Source organism: Cyanistes caeruleus, chromosome 15 (assembly GCF_971803275.1).
Source record: "Cyanistes caeruleus chromosome 15, bCyaCae1.hap1.1, whole genome shotgun sequence".
NCBI classification, from domain to species: domain Eukaryota; kingdom Metazoa; phylum Chordata; class Aves; order Passeriformes; family Paridae; genus Cyanistes; species Cyanistes caeruleus.
Window position 1 is genome coordinate 9726105 of NC_141715.1, and position 19420 is coordinate 9745524.

Below are 19420 nucleotides of genomic sequence, written 5' to 3' on the forward strand. Positions count from 1 at the left end.
GTTTGCAAATGGTTCTAGTTATTTGGAACTAGATAATTTTACTGTCACTAATTACTGAGTGTAGAAATAATAGCACTGAGGCAGTGATTTATTGAAATAAAACAAATGTAGAGTTTTTTTTTTTAAAGACTAATATAGGGTACTAGTCAGACACAGTGGGGAACTTTGCGATGATGTTGGGTGATGGTTAAATTTAGAGAGAGATTTTTTTGATGGCTTACCAAGATTTACCTAAATTTTGGATGTAGCCATTATGAAAGCATTCAGAATTTCCTCTAAAGCAGCCTTTCAACCCATGCTTTGGATACTGCTCCTCATATCTGGTTGCTCAGGAGGTTGCAGGGCCTGCCTTTGTGCTGCTGTGCATTATACTGGGTGTATTAGACATTGTCAGTGGGCATAAAGTACTCCACTGCTATGCTTGGACATGCTGAAGCCTTTCTAGCAGCCTGTATTGCAAATAATGCACATTAGTTTAAAAGTGCTACTAGAGGAAAATGTGATGTCATTTCTGTGGCTATGTTTGTAGTTAATGTTCAACTTAGGCTGGATTCTTACAAGAAATAAATCCATCTCTGTGTGCAGTGTTCCACAGTACACTTGTTTCCCCCTTGAGTGCTGTAGCTAATGCAGAAGCCTGGTGTAATTGTGTTTGGTGGCAGCAGCCTGTGTAAATTCCTTTGGGTGCTTGTCATGAGCCCAATGTCCATGTCTGTCAGCAGATACTGCCTTGCATGATGCCTTGTGCTGCTTTAAGGTGAGGGAGAAATGAAGAGAGTTTATCTTCCTCATTGCACTGCTCCAACTGTGCTGTGCCTGCATAACCACACCTGAGATTATAGTGAGAGCAGCTGGCCCAAAACCTGGTCAAATGTGCAGTGCTGGAGCCTCTGCTGAAGCTCCAGGTTGTGACACTTGGCTGTTGGCACTGAGGCACCTGTGGATGTGTAAGGGAGGGCTGGTCTCTGTGCTCAAGGTGTTGTGTAGCTTTGGCAGATTTGTAATACTCTCACTACTTTTGGTAGTTAGGATTTCATACAACTTACTTTCTCTAATTGAAATTCCCCTGTAGTACTGACTCAGACTTCAGCCAGATTCAAATTCTGTAGCTGCCTGGCAGGGATGTCAGCAGGAAAAACTTTTTTTTTTTTTTTTTTTTTTTATCAAGTTATCTTACCCACTCCAGTAATACTAGTGCTCAGCTGTAGAGAAGGACACTGGGGAGATGCTGAGAGTTTGTGCTGTCATGTGGCTGCTGTCTGTGTTCCATGCTTCAGCTGAACCTGCTCCTTGCTGCTGTAACAGGCGCTGGCTGTGTGCTCTGAAATTCCAGAAAGCAGGAGAGACTGATTTCCCACTGTTAAACTTTCTGTTGCTTTTTAACTTGTATGGTGCTACCCTAACTTTTTTTTTTTTTCCCAAGTTCAGTGCATGATCAGGCTTCTCTTGGATAAAGGGATTAAGTGTGGGAGCAGAGGGAGAGAAGGCTAGGTGTTAGTAGGAATTGTACAAAAACTATTTTCTTTGTATACCGTGGCTTACTATCTCAGTCTTACCCATTGAAGGTTAAAGGCGGTTATTCTAAAAATTGTTCAAACATACAAATGCTGAAGGGAAAAAACAAAAGCAAGCAAGAATCCTCTTGAATGCTGAGAAATAGTTACTTGAGAGTTTGATAGCATTATAATGTCCAGTGGCCTCTTTTGAACAGCCAGTCTGGCAATTACTTTATTTATAAAGCTATAAACATACTTTGAACATAGAAGCCAAAAAATACAAACTCAGTGAAGTAAAAAAATTACAACAAATGATGGATAGTCATTGGACAAATGAAGGTACAGCTGCAAAACATTTATCCCTGCTACATACATACAGTGGTTTTACTTGTTTTAATGAAGTGGTACTTCCATGATTTCTACATTCATACTGATTCCAGGAATTCAAATATGTACTTCAGGAAGAGTTAAAACTGCTGTAAAATAACTAGGAAAAAAAAAAATCTTGTTGAGATAAAAACTTCAGAGCAAAGTCTTCCTTCTATTAAAAAAGAATATTAACACAAAATAGCAACACTTGATATGGCAGGTCTAAAGACACTTTTTTGGTATTAATACCTTTGTTTTGGCATTAGTTATCAGCTGTGGGGCCATGGAACAGAAGTCAGTCATGCTGTTTTGTCTTGGAAAGGGGCAGCCTAAAGATGCTTTTTCTGTGTTTTGGAATAAAAATAATGGAATTTTCTCAGTTACCCCAGTATAAACCGAGTATAGTATATGACAAGTGGATATTCTGAGTTTATTCTGCAGTAGCTGGAAGCACAGGGTAAAGTCTGGCCATAAACCTGTATGTATAGAGCAGAGCACAGGCAGAACAACACTGTGGGTGTGACTGTTCCAGCTCTGGGGCTCTGAAAATGCTTCCCTGGCATGAGGGCCTGGAGAAGGGCCCCTGGAAAGGAGGTGTTAGGTGTCACTAAGGAGCTTTTGCAGGAATCAGTTGGAATAACAATAGTGAGAGGAGGCTGTAGTGCAGATGAGCCTTTTGCTGGTCGAGGCAGGGACTCACAACACCATGGAGGGGCCAGAGGAGCCTTGAAATAAGTGGGTGAAAGTCCTGGGGCATGAAATGAATGAGGGCTGGTCTGGATGCCTCGGCCAGTTTAATACTGATCAGGACTTTCCCTGAAATTTTCTCTGATGTTATTTAGACACATCTGCTTTTTGTTTTCTACCTGCCTTTGCTTTGCTGCTAAGTTACATCTTTCATCCAGCCACACAGTGCCAGTTGGGTGTTGTTACACCAGCCTTGCAGCCAGTATGGGATACACCAGGCTGTGGTGGTTGGTCTGTCATCTGCGGTGTTTCCAGTAGGTGACACTTTTACAGCAGAGAGTCTCAGAGTGACAAATGAAGAGCTGAGACATAGCCATTTTTTAAAGCTGGGGTTTTTTTTGTTTGTTTGAAAATCAAATGATTAAAGAGACCATGTCAGGTCTGGCAAGTCTACTGAGTTCCTCTGTTCAACACTGGAAAATGCTGTTGGCTAAGCTTGCTAAAATAATTTAAAATGAGCAGATTGCATATTGATCTAGTGCTATGTAATTAACCCTCTGAGAGCAGTCAGTACACAAGTGTACAGTTGGCGTTGGATCAGGCAATGCTACTTCTCCAAGGGTTAAAGTGATTCAAACTTCAACATGGCTTTTTGCAAACTTGTCAGGTTTATGCACATAGCTTTCTGTCAGTGCTTCTGAGGCTACATTTACACAGGAGAGGAATAAAGAAATAGGTTGAGATCTTCTAAGCTAAAACCAGAAATAAAAAATCTACACTACTATAAGCAAAACTATCTAAGGGGACTAAACCCAAAGCTGCTCTACAGACTAGTTAGGTTTGGCTTTTTTTTTTTTTAATTTTAAATCTTTGAGGCATAAACTTTGTTAAAAAGTTACGTTTAATCCAATGTAAAAAATTATGGTTTGTGTTTTTTGCATTAAGAAAAAAATATAAAAATAGTTTGTACATTATAAAGTTCATCTTAAATTTCTTGCAGTTCTACAATAATATTACTATGTAATTTGTATTCAGTACCCATCTATCAAGTAGGAAAAAAATAGTGCCCCCTCTACCTCTGTGTGGTGTCATTTTTCTCTTCAGCAGTCTGGAATATATTTCTTTCAAACAGGAAAAAAAGTCTGCACTGGACTAGATTGTGGTCTCTCAGAAGACTGTAAACCTGAAGTAAATCCAGAACTTGGAATTATTTGGGATTTACATCAGTTCATGGAGATCATAATCCATCCACAGTGTTTTTTATCAAACTCAAAATATAAATACAATACCAGAAACTGGTAAACATTTTAAAGCTGAAGAGAATACATTAACATTTGGCATCATCATTGGAATGGAGGGAGAATCTTTTAGAAAAAGCTAGAATAAGTTTTTTTTTAAAAGTTCTACACTGAATCATGAAAAAGAGGTTTCTTATCTCGCCAGGGCCCAGATCAGGGTAGTGAGTGCTGCTCTGCTGCCACACTGCCCCGTGATGGGAGAGCTCACACCTCTCCCCATCTGCTCAAAGGCCCCGCTGGGCCAGCGTGTTCCTCAGCCCTGGGCCGGTGTGATCCTGGGCTGCTGGCTCCCCACATGCCCTTCCCTGCTCCTGCTGTGGAGGTGCAGAGCTCCATCACAGCCTACAAAACCAACAGACTGATTTCTGAGGCTTTGGCCAGTTAGTCTGGTGGCATTTCTGACCATCCCCAGCTGCAGAGGACAATTCCTAACAGCAGGGCAGACCCTGCACCTGACCAATGCCCTGAGCAACCACCAGCCCTTCCAGCAGCCTTCCAGTCCGTGCTCGCTCCTTTGCTCAGCTGGTGCTCCCTTTTCTTCTGCCTTGTACAACCGGGGAATGGGATATGTCTGCACACAGACCCATTACCTTCAAGCATCATCCTCCTCTTCTCAAACAAGTTCAAAAAACCTCATTGGTTTAAATATTTAATTTCACTTTTACCTGGTCAGATCAGAATGCTGGCATCACTATGTTTCCTTTTCAGACATATGGGCTTTTAAAAAATACTCCTATTCCAGCTTTTCCAGCTCCGTGGTGTAATGGATATGAGAGATCTGTGAGTGACTACAGTTTGAAGTAGCTTGGATGGCAGGGAGTGGAAGCCAAGGTTAGACTGATAGCACCTACCACCTACAGCAGCAAGCTGGGGATGTGGCTCTGCTCTCTGCTACCCTTGGAGATAATGCAGTAAAAAAGAAAACAAAACCCCAAACAAACAGTAACAACAGGAAAAATAAAATGCAAAAAAAAAACCATCACAGGGCAGGGACAAAAGGCTTGTTTACTCATCAGCACTTTAAATTTTGGCAAGTGCTTATTCTTTTACCTGTTTTTTTTAAGAATTGCTTTACTATCTTTATCACCCCTCCCCTCCAAAAAACCACAACCAAGTGAGTTTTCCATCATTCTTAAGTCATCCTGTCGCCAAACTTTGCATATTTTACAGTGAAGTGGGGATTTGGCTGGGCCTCTGGTCCTCGTCCAGGGGCAGCGGAACCAGGTGGGCGAGCGGAGTGCCCGGTGTGGCCAGCGGTGGCGAGGGACTATGTCCCCGAGGAGGCGCGGCTGTAAGCGGGGGGCGCGGCTGGAGCCGGGGAGCGCCGGGCGCCGGGTCTGGAGGGGCCGGAGGCGGGCGGGAGGTGTGCGGACATGGGGCAGGGGTCGGGCTGGTCGCGGTGTGCGGGGTTGGCGGGGGCTGCGAGCTGCTCTGACGGGAAGGCAGAGGGGATGCATCGGAGTGCGTCCGGTGGGGATGGAGGGGAGTCTATAGCACTTCCATCGGAAGAAACTGGGCTGGCACAGCGTCCTTCTCCTTGTAGGTACCGAATGCACTTCTTTTTCCTCCTGGAACAGCGGAGAGAGGCCTCTGTAAGTAACGGGAGAGCCCCCCGGGCACCCCCGCGGATCCGCAGGGCCGGGATGGCGCTGCAGCGCTGCGGGGACACCGCCAGGCGGCGCCGGCGCGCCGGGAGCGGGGCCCGCGGGAAGGGGCTCGGCCGCAACGGGAGAGAGCAGCAGGAGGGCATCAAACAGGAGTAAAAACCAAAATGCAGGAATAGAAATAAAAACAACAAAAAAGGAAAAAAAACCCCAACAAAACAACCCCAAAATAATAATAATTATCAAAGCTTTTTTTTTCCTTTTTTGCTGTTTTCATTTCTATGAAAATAATAATACAAAGATGAAAATAATAATACAAAGTGAGACAATAGAAATTTAAAATAACAATATAAATAATAATAAACACCCCAAACAATTTAAAATAAAAATGAAAATAATAGTAAAAATCCAACCCGTGAGGTCATTCCTCACCAGCCAGCACCCCAACTGCTCGATTTCTGTGTGGATGCCTGGATCTCACATGTTCAGGACTAAAGCATTCCCCACCATGGGTCCCCTCCCCACCTGCTGCAGAGCCCACGCAGGGCCCAGGGACAGTTGTGTGCACTGGTGTCACAAGGGCATGTCAGCACCACTGTGCTTAGCAGCAGCACCAGGTTGTGCTCTGCTAGGACACTGCCCTTCACACCAGTCTCTGCTTTTCTCATCCCAAAATCTGAAGGTTCCAAGAGCCATTTCCCGGCACTTTCCTAGCCCTGTGCACAGTATAATCTACCTGGAACCATGGACTGGTTTGGGTTGGAAGCATCCTTAAAGCTTATCCCATTTCAATGTCCCAGTCACATGCAGGGACATCTCCCACTAGACAGAGGTTGCTCCAAGTATCATCCAACCTAGCCTTAGCTCTCAGCTCTTCTTTTCTACTCTGTCTCTGCATCTCAGTGTACTTCCCATTCATCCTTACCTCCAAGGACAACTTAATGGTACAGCTGAGCAGAAATGTGCTCAGCAACCATTCAGGAAAAGGGAAGGAAATGGCCTGGGAATGGTTGGAGGGAGACGGTCTGAGGGTGTCTGAGGGCCTGACTTGAAAGTTGGAATAGTCCTGAGGTCTTCAGAGGACTTGTTATTCCTTGGAGGGCAGATCATCTTTAACTTGCTCACTGAGCTACGGGGAAATGAGCCTTGAGAGAGTTACCAATTACATTTCAGCCCACAGGGTTCCTGGAGAGGAAATGTTTGCCATGGCCTCTCCCTTGGGAAGTGGAGTATTGGTACAAAATGCAAGATGGGCAGTCACTAGGGAGAAAGATTTGCCAGAAGGGTATAGGAATGGTCTTGCAGTGGTGACAGACTCATGCTTCCATTCTGTGAAATGTGACAGAGCTCATCATCTAGGGATGGCTTTACTGACCCAAAGGAGCTTTTACAGGACAGTACCCATTGGGGGCAGCTCCCTCACCCACTCCTGCTCTTCTAGCAAGAAATCTGCTGGGACTGAGCAGCACCTGCCTGAGGGGGCAAGGACCAGCCTCCCTTCATCCCTCCTGGAAGAAGCATTCAGGTTCCCCACTTGTTTGGATGTTACGATTTGGGGGTATCAAAAATACAAGTCACACATCACTCTTCCTGTAGCTGGGTTTTGCCATGATTCCTTCACATCCTGTTCAGTATTTATCCTGAGTTCCAGGTGTTGTCTTGTACATTCAGATTATTTTAACTACCCCTGGTTGTCCAGAGTTAATCCCTCACACTATCTTGTGTTCACTCTTTGTTGAGCTGCTTTTCCTTCTCTCCACATGACAGATCCCTCATGCCACCTGCCTTGGGTCCTTGAGCACCTCAGTGTAGATCCTCAAACAAAAGATGTCACCTTAATAGTATTGAAGGGACAATTCATCTGCTGGAGCCTTTACAGCTAAAAACAGGTAAAAGAACATCTCCCACCTGGCTCCCTGCCTCAGCTGTCTCATTTGAAGAAAATGGATCAAATGGAGAACTCACTAATGCAGGCACACACCTTTCTTTGATCTTCCTAATGAAAAACCAGATAGGGTGAGACTGCATTAACTAGTCCAGTATTAAACATGACTTGCACTGGATGTGAACAAGAGCAGTGCTATTACTGCTGTCAGTTCCATCGTTAGCCATGCTGACCCAATTAATGCGATAGGAAACATGACAGTTCAGCTGAACTGAGTATTTAACTCAAGGGTATTTTCCATGGGTAGTAATTCCCCAGAGACAAGCCTGAGGAGGAGCTGTGTTTCCCAGAGACATCTTGGGAGTAGCTGCAGGATAGTTTCAATGACCTGTTTAAGATTACAGAAATGTGCCCATTGATTCATTGGATTTAAAATAACAGGGAGAAAAAAAGCAGATGTGATACTACAGGACTGCTGATAATGGCCCAGTCCATGGGTTATGCTGAGGTGGGTGTTACACAGCTAAAGGGGTTTATTCCTCTCTGTTTAAGGGAATTTATCCCTCTCCCTTTGGAAACTACAGCACCTTGGAGTGTTTGTCCAGGGTATGGGGGAGGCGTGTGAAAGCTCTAGAGCAGGAACACCCAGTCTTAAGGAGTTAACTTCTCCTGTGGCATAGAAATCCTCCTGAGGAAGTTGTTCTCTCTACAGGTGAGCAGAGTACGTTGGACAGGAGCCCCTGAGTGGCAGCAGCACGTTAGTATGGGAATTGCAGAGCAGCTCTGGCTGACCAGGGCAAGGTTACACAGGGGACACAAGAAGAACATGCCAAGGTTTGGGCACTCCAGCAGCCTGTGTTAATTGGGAAGCCGTGCAGAGAAGAAGCTGAGTTCAGAGCTGGAATGGAGGCAGAGGGAAGGTGGAAGAAGTGTCCATGTAAGAATGGGCACTCAGCCTGGTGGCACAGCTGCAGGAGGCATGGGGCGCGCCAGCAGTCCCCTCTGGACAGTCCAGTATTAATGAGACACCACGGGAGCTCTGTCTGAATTCTTAATTAAAAAACAGTGCTTGATGACACTACTCAGGGAGTAAAAAACAATCAGGGTTTGTGGCTGTTGTGGCACACTGAGGTGCAGGAGGGGAGCTCACATGGGGCTCAGCCACACGGATTGGAGGTTGGGGTGCAGCAAGGTCTGGGCCAGATTTGAGTTGACTAAATTATTTTAGTCACTTCAAGCTGAAGTGAAGACATCAAGCAGTACTTTACTTCCACCTTTTTCCTCAATGTATTGGTGTAAAACTGCAAATTGCAGACCTCTGTCCAAGCTGAAGTCTCTCTGCTATGGCACCCAGATCCAGAAGCTCTCAGGAGCTTTCTCTGCCTGGCTGCCTTTGCAGCCCATCTGAGCTAAGCAGCACTTGGTTGATGGGAACTTTACTATTGCATGGCCAAATCCATCTCTGGGAGCCCGAGGAGCACAGCACTGCTCTGTTTTGCTGCTTGAGGCTGTCCCACCCCACCCATGGTGGATACTGCAAAATTTAAGGCTCAGGAAGAGCTGGATCTTGAAATACATTGTTAGCCCAGTATAAACAGAAGAAAGAAACACATTAAATCCTCACTGCTGGCCCTAGGGTGCCACTAATGTGATTGGAAAGCACTAATGGAGGGAAAAAAAACCCCTCATGTCAGGGTCACAGAGGTCTCCATCCTGGAAATAAGCTTTTAAGACCAGGGAAGTCCATCAGCTGGGGAAGATGTACAGCACTAAACCAACACTGCCCTGGAAGGGATAAAAATCCCAGAGTACAGCCTGTCCTTTGCAGCTCAGAAAACTCCTGAGGATGCCCAGATCACACCCCATCCCTGCCTGGATGGAGCAGCCCTCGCTGGTGCTGGGATGGCTGCAGAACAACACCTGGAGCTGAACCCACTGTCCCAGGAACACCCAGCAGTGACGAGATGCCAATACACACCTGCACGGGCCGCACCAGTCCATTTGTTGGTTGAGGCCAAAGCGAGCTCTGCATTTCTTAGGAGAGGCAGGATCTGAACACAGAAGCACAGAAGCACGCGGCGGAGAATGGGCAAGGCAGAGGCACAAAGAGGAGGAGGAGCACGAGGAAGAAAAGAGGCAACATCATTTTAGCCACTTGAACACACCACTAACAGACTACAATCCCATTATTTTCTGCTACAGAATGACGCTGGCACCACCTGGAAAAAAGTGATCGGTAGGCAAGCATCAGTGATCACTGCTGGCACTGGAGGTGGTTTGGGAAAGGTGGACAATTCAAGGGAAATTCACAGCTCTTCAAATTTCTTAAGTCTGGAAAAGCTGCTAAATCCCGGAGGTGACTCCTGTATCTGCATCCTTACCTGCTCCCTGCCTCTCCAGCAGCACTATGCAGGCTGCCAGCAAGCTCGGACTGTGCACGGAGGAAAGAGGAGGAAATGTTGCAGAAGCAGGCTGAAAGCAGAGTTAGCACCAAGGAGACCAAGGCCCAGGTATTCCACTCTGCCCCCATCATACCCCTTCCAGTTTTAATGGAAAAGCTGTTCTCCATGGCCTTTCCTAAACCATTGCTATTTTACTGTATAATTACAGGACTCATTAGGGTGAAGCCCAGTTTGATTTCAGGCACATCATGTTTTTCTCTGGTGTTGTAAATGAGATTGGAACAGCACAATTCTGTTCTGGATTCAGCCTCTCTCTCTGAACCACCATCAGTGTCTTGTTGTGTTGAGTAGTTAGCTCTCAATCTGTAACAGGTGAAATTATCATTTTTGCATCACACAGACAAGACATATATATGGATATATAAAAATATACAATGCACTCTACATAAAAGCCTAAAAGCTTGTATTTCTCTTATCAGACTCGGCACTGAATGAGATAAACAGTGTTAATTAAACTGAAGGTATTACTGGGATGCATCTCTTGATAATGATTCCCTTTTTAATGAATGTTTATTGGTACAGATAATATTTATTCCTGATATGGCTGAAATGCTTCAGAAATCAGCACATGAATAGACTTGGATGATGGGAATGTGCCTGTGACCAGCTGCAATCTGTCAAAATGGCCTTTTCTAATCAGCAGGGTGGAACAGGGAGGTGGGGTTTAGTATGACTGCTTCAACTCCACATTGCTTTGAAATGACAACCAAACCTGGAGTAGTCCCATGAGTGATCTTCAGTCCAACCACTGGTGCATTTCATACCACACACAATATGGATGTATTTGAGAGGAGTTTTCTTTAGTTAATAACATCTGTAGGTCTGATAGTTTATATGAAGTTATACATTTGCCAAAATCTAATCTTTTCAGTTTTCACATACTGCCCATGTTCTAAATCCAACATGTCTATTAAAAAGTCAGAGAAATGTTAATTTACCATAGCTTAAAAAAATAAAGAGTGTGTATTTCTCTAGTTAAGCTCAGGAGAATAAATGAAAACACAACAACTGCTTTGGATTCTCCCATCTGAGCAGGAAAGCAGGAACAGCTGCCAGGCTGCACGCACTTACCTGAGTTGGAATCTTGCTGCTTTTCCCGTGTTCGTCTCTTCTTTTTCCCCTAGGAAATCAAAGGAAAAGCTGTCACCTGTGCTCCAGAAACCTGAGGGTGCTGTGTAGAGCTTTTGGGGCTGGACTAGATGCTGGGGATGGCTGCTGCCTCCCAGGTAAAATCCGGTAAGAGCCATGGTGCTGCTGGCTCAGCCCATTCCAGGAGGAGACAAACTGGGAAAGGCTGCAAAGGGACTATTCAGGTTTATCTGTGAGGGTGTCCCCTTCCTTTCCCTTTTTCCCATTCCAACGCTCCTAAACAGAAACCCAGGAGGAACTCTCAAAGTGAAACCCAAGCGTGTTTTTGCGCACTTGCTATGGCTTTTGCACAGCACAAATTCATTTGGGCTTGTGCCTTTTCTCAGGGATTAACCCTCATTTCCAATACCCCCAGATCCAGCACCACAGGCATTTTGGCTCAGCACTTTGCATGAGATCTGTGCATATTTAGAAACTGCAATAAACTCAAGAGGCGGTGGCAGCCATGTCCCCACTCCTACCCCCATGTCTGCTCCATCTTCTTCCCAACACACTGCTCCATGCTCTGGTTTTTGAGTCCAGGACTACGCTGCACACACAGCTAAGACCCGGATTTATGCTGCAGGCTGTGTCAGAAAGTGTAAGGGAAAACGTTAGTGGATGTAAACCAGCTGAAATAAAGCCTGTGCCTGTGCTGCTCAGCACCTGTGCCAGCTCCCACCAAAACTCCTCAAAACTCTGATGCATCTCACCTGGGGATCCTACCCATTATTGCTTTAATTAATGAAGTGATAATTTAATTAATAAGTTTAATGACGTTAATAGAATGAAACAAGATTTGCTGCATGCAGTGGAGAGAGTATGATTAATAGCTCATGTGCTCCTGTCATATTCTTATTTCTCCTCCTTATGTTTCTAAAAAGCACTTGATCCATTTTAGAACCTTTCCTATTTCCAAAACGTGCTTTAATGTGGTGCTTTATACCCAAACTGAAACTGGTGCTTGATATTCCCTGACTCCAAATGGGAAAGAGAGTTTTAGGAAATCCCCAGAAATTTATTTTTCAATAATACTAATCTATTTCAGTGCTTTTGCAATTCTGGACACATCTCTCATTCTTCTTTCACTAATAAAAAAGTCCTATTTTATCCCAAACTGCCTCTCTGATTCACAAGATGCAGCAGCTCCCCTCGTCCCCTAATAAAGCCCCTGTTTAATGAGGGCACAGCAGCATGGGGGAAAATTTGGTTGTGTGGTACAGGCAGCTCCCAGGGCTGCCTTTGACCTGTGACTTCTTATATGACTTCTTGTGGTTTGAGTGAAGGTGGAAAGCTCTGAGCTGCAGTAAGCTTTTTCTTCAGTGAGGGAGCAACTGTATTTCCTGCCTGATATCTGCATCATGTGCTGCACAAGAGACCTACTTTCCTCCTCCTCCTCAACCCTGCTCAACTTTGGAGAGAAAAGCATCTCTACCAACAACCTCAACACCCAAACCAGCTAGTTTACAGTGCTGGGAGGACCAATATGCACTTTTGGAGCATGTCATCTATCTTCTGTAGAAAGGAATCAGCCCTTGGTTCCCCAAGGAACCAGATAAAAATGTTACAGGACTGGGATTTCCATGGAGGATGTGCTTGCTCTTGGAGGAAGATGGTGCCATGCTCTCAGCAATGCTGATGCCCTCCAGATGTGTGCCCATCAAAGTGTGGGCTGGGGGCTTCCCATCACATCTGCTGTTTCTGAATTATCTCTGCCCTCTGTTTTTGGGGGGAGTTTGGGGTGGTTTGGGTCTGTTTAGGGGCGTTGCATTGCCCTTGGTGGAGTTTTGTCATTCTGGAAGGACAAGGGCTGGAGTCAGTGTGGGAAGGAAGGGCACTCACTGCATAGTTCCCAGAGGTAAGAAAGTATCTATGAGAGAAATGATGGAGATATGTGGATGGACAGACATCTGAAGACTTATATATGCTTTGCTTCAGTTCACTAATGAGCTTGTTAGACATTTAATACCAAAACAGACATGAAAGTCGCAAAAAAAGACCCCCTACAAAAAGAGCCACTATTTTAAATCACAGAATCATAGAATTATTTGGGTTGAAAGGAACCTCAAACACATCCTGTTCTAACACCCTGACAAGAGCAGGGACACTTTCCACTAGACCTGGTTGCTCCAAGCCCTGTCCAACTTGACCTTGAACACTCCCAGGGATGGGGCAGCCACAGCTGCTCTGGGCAACCTGTGCCAGGGCCTCCCCACCCTCACAGATACCTCAGCTGCTGTCCAAGATGCACAGAGCAGTTTGCTTCCATGGAATTGTATTTCCAAAGATATATCCACAGCACTTAAAAGCTTCCCTTCCTATTTCTATTTGCTTGGACAATAAGCAAATAAATGCTTGTGGTTGCTGGGGGCTGTATCGTTCACGCTTTGGACAGGCAATAGGGTGTTCAAAATACTCCTGAAATGTGAATTTCTATGGCTCTTGTGCTTCCAGGAAAGGCATTGCCAGGACCAGGTGCTTGATGAACACCAGCCAGCCCCCCAGCCAATTGTGGGCCATGCCATAGGGTGGGGGTCTGAGTACGGTGGCACTCACGTAGTTGTCTCTGGCAGACCAGCCGGGGTAGAGCTGCATGTGGAGCTGCCGTTCCTTGCGAGCCAGTTCGTAGTACTTGGCTTGTTCCTCGCGGGACAGTGCGTGCCACTGCAAGGACAAACAGCAGTGAAGCATGGCTCTGCTGTCCCAGCCCAGCCCACCGAGGCCACCCCGCCCCAGGGCACATCCAGCACCCGATGTTTATGGGATAAGAGCACCCAGATTTGAAGCAGGTGCTTGTTATGTACTTAATAGCAGCTGCAAGGGACAGGGATGTGGCACTAGGTGATGACACCGGGCCCCGTGAGCTCTTACCCTCCTTCCCAAGATCTGGTTGATGGCAGCACTCTCTTTCAGGGTGCACTCAGCGATGACTTTTGCCCGCATTTCTTTCATATACAACATGAAAGCGTTCAGGGGCTTCTTAATAGTGGGCTTCTTGGCTTCCTTCTCTCTCTTTGGTTCTGGTTGAGGTTTCCTTGGTGGGACAAAAGGAGGGGCTGTCAGCATCAGAGCCACCAGAAGACTTGACCCCAAAACAACCCAACAGCACGAGCAGGTAGGGGTGGCCTGAGATTTGCTCCTCAGATGCACAGCTCCATGTTTACCCATCCTCCTGCCATTTGAGCACTGAGAGTGATAAATGAAATGGGTGTTGAGCTGCTGGTGCTGCTGAGCCAGCACTTCCCACTCACATGTTTCGGTCGTAGTGCTCCATCTCTTGCTTGCCGGAGTGGGGCACGATGGCGGGGTGCGGGATGCCAGTGGTGTGCATGCCAGAGCCCAGCATCAGTGGGTGGGTGAACCTGCAACAGAGAGCGGGTGAGCCGTGCCAGGAGGGCAGAGCCGGGCTGGGGACACTGCGGGTGCCGAGCAGCCAGGGCGGCGTCCCTCGGAGCGCGCTCTGCTGTGCGGAAGCAGATGGAAGCAAGGACACGGAAAGCACGCAGGAGCTGCCAGGCTGGCGGGGAGCAGGCAGTGCCCACCACCCTTGGTCACCCTTGTGGCACGGCTGGTGAAGCCCTGGGCGTGTGGATGGAAAGGATCCGGTGCCACAGTGAGGGAACTTGCCTGCAACAGGAACCAGCCTGGCCGAGATCAAGGGCACTTTCACTCAGCAGTTTCAGCTACTCAGATCTCTGTTGTCGCAGTATCTCATTAGCACTGCAGACAGGAACAACAAACTCAACCTGGGGTTTGGATGGGAGAGATTAGGACCACCCCGCATCTTTCTTTTAACAGAAATAGTCTAAGTCTGAACATGAACCCAAGTGCAACTCTAGGAGGTGCACCTTGCCTAAGCAATGCTCTCCCACAATATGGGCTGAGATCACGAGAGGTCTCATTAGCTCTCAGGCTTCATTAGCTCTCTTCAGAGTTTTGGAGGATAAAGCCAGCAAAGTCAGCTTTGCCAAGCTTGCCACTTTATGACTGCAGCTTGAGATGGCAGAATTGCCCATGGGAGATGAACTGTTCATTAGATATGCTGGCACGAAAAGAAAAGCTGTTTAATTTAATACTCCAGCACAGTCTGATCCTTATCTGACCAGGTGTACTTTCTCGGCTGCAGCAATGCTGCAAAATCCAGCCCAAAATCCTGCAGCAGGAGCTCAGGAAGGCTACTGGGGCTCCACAGGGAACCATTATCTCTGTTTGCCTTCACTTTTGAGGCTGTGCACAAGTGATACCTTGCGAGAAAGGAGGGCTGGCAGCACTCCCTCCCCTCTTCTGCAGAGCTAAGGGGCTCCATGGATCAAGGGATGCATGGATCAAGTGTTGTATGGATTGAGGTTTCTGCATGGCTAAGCAGCGTTTGCATGAGCAAGGGTTTGTATGGTCTTCCTGTGGGAAATCTCCACTAACAGCTCTTCAGGACAACATGAAGCAGAAGCAAAAGCTGGTGTGGCCCTGGCATCCCTATGGAGCCACAGGGGCTTTGGCCAGCAGCACACCTGGAAGAGCTGGGCTCTGTGATTCCCATCCACAGGGAATGCATTTTGCTCACCTGAAGGCAGAAGCTGTATTTACATCTCACAGAAATGACTTGTGCTGATGGGAGGGCAGCAAATCACTGCCCCCTCCTGTCCTGCTTTTAAAGCTGAGACAAATAAACCAGATCCATCTCTGCAGAGCAAAGCGGTGACGGCAGCAGGGACACAACAGGATTAGGGAAGTGACACGGAGAAAAATCCTGAGCCATGAATTCCACCCCATTTTCCCAAAACTGAGCTGAAGGCTGGAGTTTCTGACTCTCTTTAGAGTTCTGCTGAATAAAACCCAACCGCTGTGCATCCTTCATCCTCAACATTCCCCTGAGCACCCTTTGAACCAGACACTGCCTCAAAGTGCCTTCTCTTCCCACGGCTGCCCTGGGCAGGGTGTGTGGCTGTCCCTGGGTGGCTGTGGTCTGCTGCAAGCTCCTGCTGCACAAACTGCAAGCTGCGTGACCAGCCGAGCTGCCCTGTCTCACACAGCTCATACTCACCTGGAGAAAGAAGCCCCAGCAGAAAGCGCTGACGAATACGGCTGTCTAAATCCACATGACGGGAGCGGATAGACAGACTGGCTCTGCCTGGGATCAGGAAGAAAGAGTCTATAAAGTATCCACAGCTACGTGGTATTTCCTAAAGATACCCTTTGCTAATGGGACTCAGCACTGATGCCCCTGTTGGGCAGACACTCGGTGTCCCTTAGGCTTGAGGAGCAGTGTGGGCTTTGGATGTTATTTAGAGAGAACCTGGGCCTTCCTAAAAGCTTGGATACAATTCTGACCCCCTTCTGCCCCTGGTACTGACTAACACTGCAGCTTTGAGTTAACCTGCTAACAATGCAAAGTGCAGAGGCATGATGAAAAATCAGATGTTGCTATTGCACAGAAGAAGTTGCTCAAAAGAGCACAGTGGGACCAAAAAAAAAATTAAAGCCTGCTGAGAATCTCTGTGTGGTGCATAAGAAGCTGCACCAGGAGGATAAATATGAGGAAACTTCCTTACTGTGCAGTGACCAAGCACTGGAACAGGTGACCCAGAGAGGGTGTGGAGCCTCCCTTACTGGAGATATCCCAGGACTGTCTGGATGCAATCCTGGGCCATGTGCTCTGGAACAGCTCTGCTTGAGCAGGGAGGTTGGACCAGATGACCACTGTGGTCACTTCCAACTTCATCTACTTTGTGATGCCCCAAGCACAGGAGACTCCCGCAGTCTGGAGAGAAAGTACATACCCTGCCTTTGTGCCTCAGGAACGCTCTGGTTTCCCCAGCACATCCTTTTAAGGACACCTATCAGTTTCAAAGAAGACAAAAGCTCAGTCCTGCATTCTTTTTTGAAAGTTGTTTCATACTGGGGACCAGGCATGTATCAGACCTGGGGCTGGAAATTATTTTTGAGATAGTAAAATAACTATGCAGGAAGTTCCTTGCTGTTCCCAGCAAGGGAACCCTCACATTTTCATATGGAAATAGCTCAAAAATACCTTGGCTTGTTCTGCAAACCTGCCAAAAGATGCTTCTAGCTTCAAACTGCACATGGAAACCAAGATTATAGAATTACAGAATGGTTTAGCTGGGAAGGGACCTTAAAATAAACGAATGCTTTAGGTTGGAAGGGACCTTAAAGCTCATCTCATTCCAACCCACCCTGCCATGAGCAAGGACATCTTCCACTATACCAGGTTGCTCCAAATGCCATCCCACCAGGCCTTGAACACTTCCAGGAATGGGGCACAATGGGGTGCTTACAACTGTGCTGGTACTCACACTCCTCTGGCCAGGCTGCACAGAGCTGTACCTAAACCCAGGACCAGCTATTTTCAGCTCTAATGATGAAAAAATCCACAAAAACTCCATTATCATTAAGTATGATGCACTGTGAAGGACCCAAGCTTCTGGATGCCTCAGATTTTTTGGGGCTAAAAACAGGTTTCTGCCCTGAAGAGGAATAATGACAGCAGGGCAGCAGTCAGACCCCTGAGCTATGCTGGGCAGGAAGGAGGCTCCTGTTCCTGCTGCTGTGTATTGGTTTGACTGAAATCTGTGGGATCTGTCTGCAGGAAAGGCAGCTGGGGCTGTTTACACCCTGGCAGGCAGAAGCCCTCTCCAAGCCCTCAGATGTTGGAGGGTATAAACACACCAACAAACAGGCAAGTGCTGCTGCTCACCGGGAAACTGAAACAACTTCTGAAGTTGGAGGCGACTGCCCCAGGGCTGAGAAAACACTTGTAGCTAATCCAGAAGTGACTTGTGTTACTCCAGAGGCCAGGATATTGGTATAGGAATGGAGCTGGGCACTTGCAGCTTCATCTGAAGTCCCTCTGACATGTGAATTAAAGCAACTGCAAAATCAGTCCCTGATGGTTGGGAGTGCACGATTACAGCCCCTATCAAGGAATTACTGGTTTGGGTTGGAAGGGACCTTAAAGTTTGTCTCATTCCAAGCTCCTGCCAGGGGCAGGGATACCTTTCATGAGATCCAGATGCTCCAAGCCCTGTCTGACCTGACCATCAACACCTCCAGGGATGGGGCAGCTGCAGTGTCTCTGAGCAACCTGTGCCAGGGCCTCACTACCCTCTGTTGTAAAGAAATTTTTCCTAACATCTGATCCAACTCTCCTCTTTTAGTTCAAAACTGTTCCCCCTTGTCCTATCACTATCTGCCCATATATCAAGTCCATCTCCCTCTTTTTTATAAACTCCTTCTAGGTGTGGGAAGGGGCTCTGAGGCCTCCCTGGAAACTCCTCCATGCTGAACATCCCAGCTCTCTCAGCCTGTTTCCAGAGGATCAGCTGGTGATGGGAGGGTGGTTCAGAATACAGGCTGTGGGATGGTGGAGGAGAGGCTGCCATGGCACCACTGCTTGGCCCCGGGCACAGGTGAGTGACACAATTTGCAGGTTCCTGGCTAATGTTAACTGCCAGGCTCCCAGAAGCAAAACTCACTTGACTGGACTTTTGAAAGCTTTTATCTGACTGTCATCCCAGCTTAATTACAGAGAGTGATTGCAGCTCCTCCTCCTGAAACGCTCAGTGAGAACAAAACCAGTTTCTGCCCAGCTCCTGCTGCCAGCTTGTGGAGGAAAAGTTGTTTCCCATGTGTAGCTGCCCTGGCCTGGCAGCTGACTTGGTGGCACCAGCACAGCCACGGAATCCTGTAATGGTTTGGGTTGGGAGGAACTTTAAAGATTATCCAGTTCCAATCCCCAGCTGTGTGCAGGGACACCTTCCTCTAGACCAGGCTGCTCAAGATCCTGGCCTTGATCCATCCAGGGATGGGGCAGCCACAGCTTCTCTGGGATACATCCCCGGCATGATCATCCCCAGCACATCCACCCCTGGCACACAGCCCCTGCTGCCTGCTGCTGCCGTGAACTTCAGTGCTTCTGCACCCACCCACAGTGGTGTGCTGAGCCTCAGCTGAGGACTGGGCACTCCACAAGTGGGTTTGGGGCTCTTTCCACACATTTTGGGCAAGGAAAAGAATGAGCAAAAGCTCTATTAGACACATGTGCCTCAAGGTGCTCCTCTCTGCATGTCAGGCCGTTTGTTGCTTTACTGTATCTGCTCTATTTGCCATTAATGAAGGCATCTGATGAGGCTGCAGGAGGCTGCCAAACCCTACCAAAGCTGGAGCAGCTCTCAACCAACAAAGTTCTCTCTACCACCAACTGCCCCACAAAATCTCCATAAAAAACCAGACTGCTCTCCCTTCATGAGCCCAGGGCTGTCTGAACAGCATCATTCTAACCCAGGAGTGGACATTCCATTTGACAAACAGGCTCCTTTCTCCTTGCTCCAACTATTTCTTTCATGTTACAGCACAGTCACCCTAGTCCTTGTTTTTCCTGAGGATGAATCACATCATATGAGAAGTTAAATCATCACCCAAGAGTAGCAGATTTAGCACAGAAGGCAAAATGTAATCTCTTTGAAGCCAGACCTTG

At 47.1% G+C, this 19420-nt stretch overlaps 1 protein-coding gene and 1 long non-coding RNA gene across 8 annotated transcripts in view; one reads left to right on the forward strand and one right to left on the reverse strand.

Annotated features, from left to right (window-relative positions):
- Positions 1–1676: 1676 nt before the first annotated feature.
- The window catches only part of TCF7 (transcription factor 7), a 72106-nt gene continuing 54362 nt past the window's right edge, over positions 1677–19420 (reverse strand). For 2 of the 7 annotated variants that reach the window (XM_086852158.1, XM_086852157.1), the window contains exons 6-12: positions 15971–16057; positions 14181–14291; positions 13801–13963; positions 13486–13593; positions 10873–10921; positions 9318–9390; positions 1677–5418 (exon numbers count right to left, since the gene is read on the reverse strand). In XM_086852158.1, coding sequence (XP_086708284.1) covers positions 5118–5418; positions 9318–9390; positions 10873–10921; positions 13486–13593; positions 13801–13963; positions 14181–14291; positions 15971–16057 — 892 coding nt within the window. In that variant the 3' untranslated portion in view covers positions 1677–5117. The remainder of the gene's footprint in view (positions 5419–9317; positions 9391–10872; positions 10922–13485; positions 13594–13800; positions 13964–14180; positions 14292–15970; positions 16058–19420) is intronic. The other 5 variants (XM_086852160.1, XM_086852159.1, XM_086852163.1 and 2 more) reach the window with 3 other exon arrangements.
- On the forward strand, positions 5029–11694 carry LOC147650366 (uncharacterized). The gene is made up of 6 exons (XR_015276822.1): positions 5029–5141; positions 5394–5442; positions 7222–7343; positions 9168–9575; positions 9670–9849; positions 10926–11694. It is a non-coding gene; the product is annotated as an uncharacterized LOC147650366 (long non-coding RNA).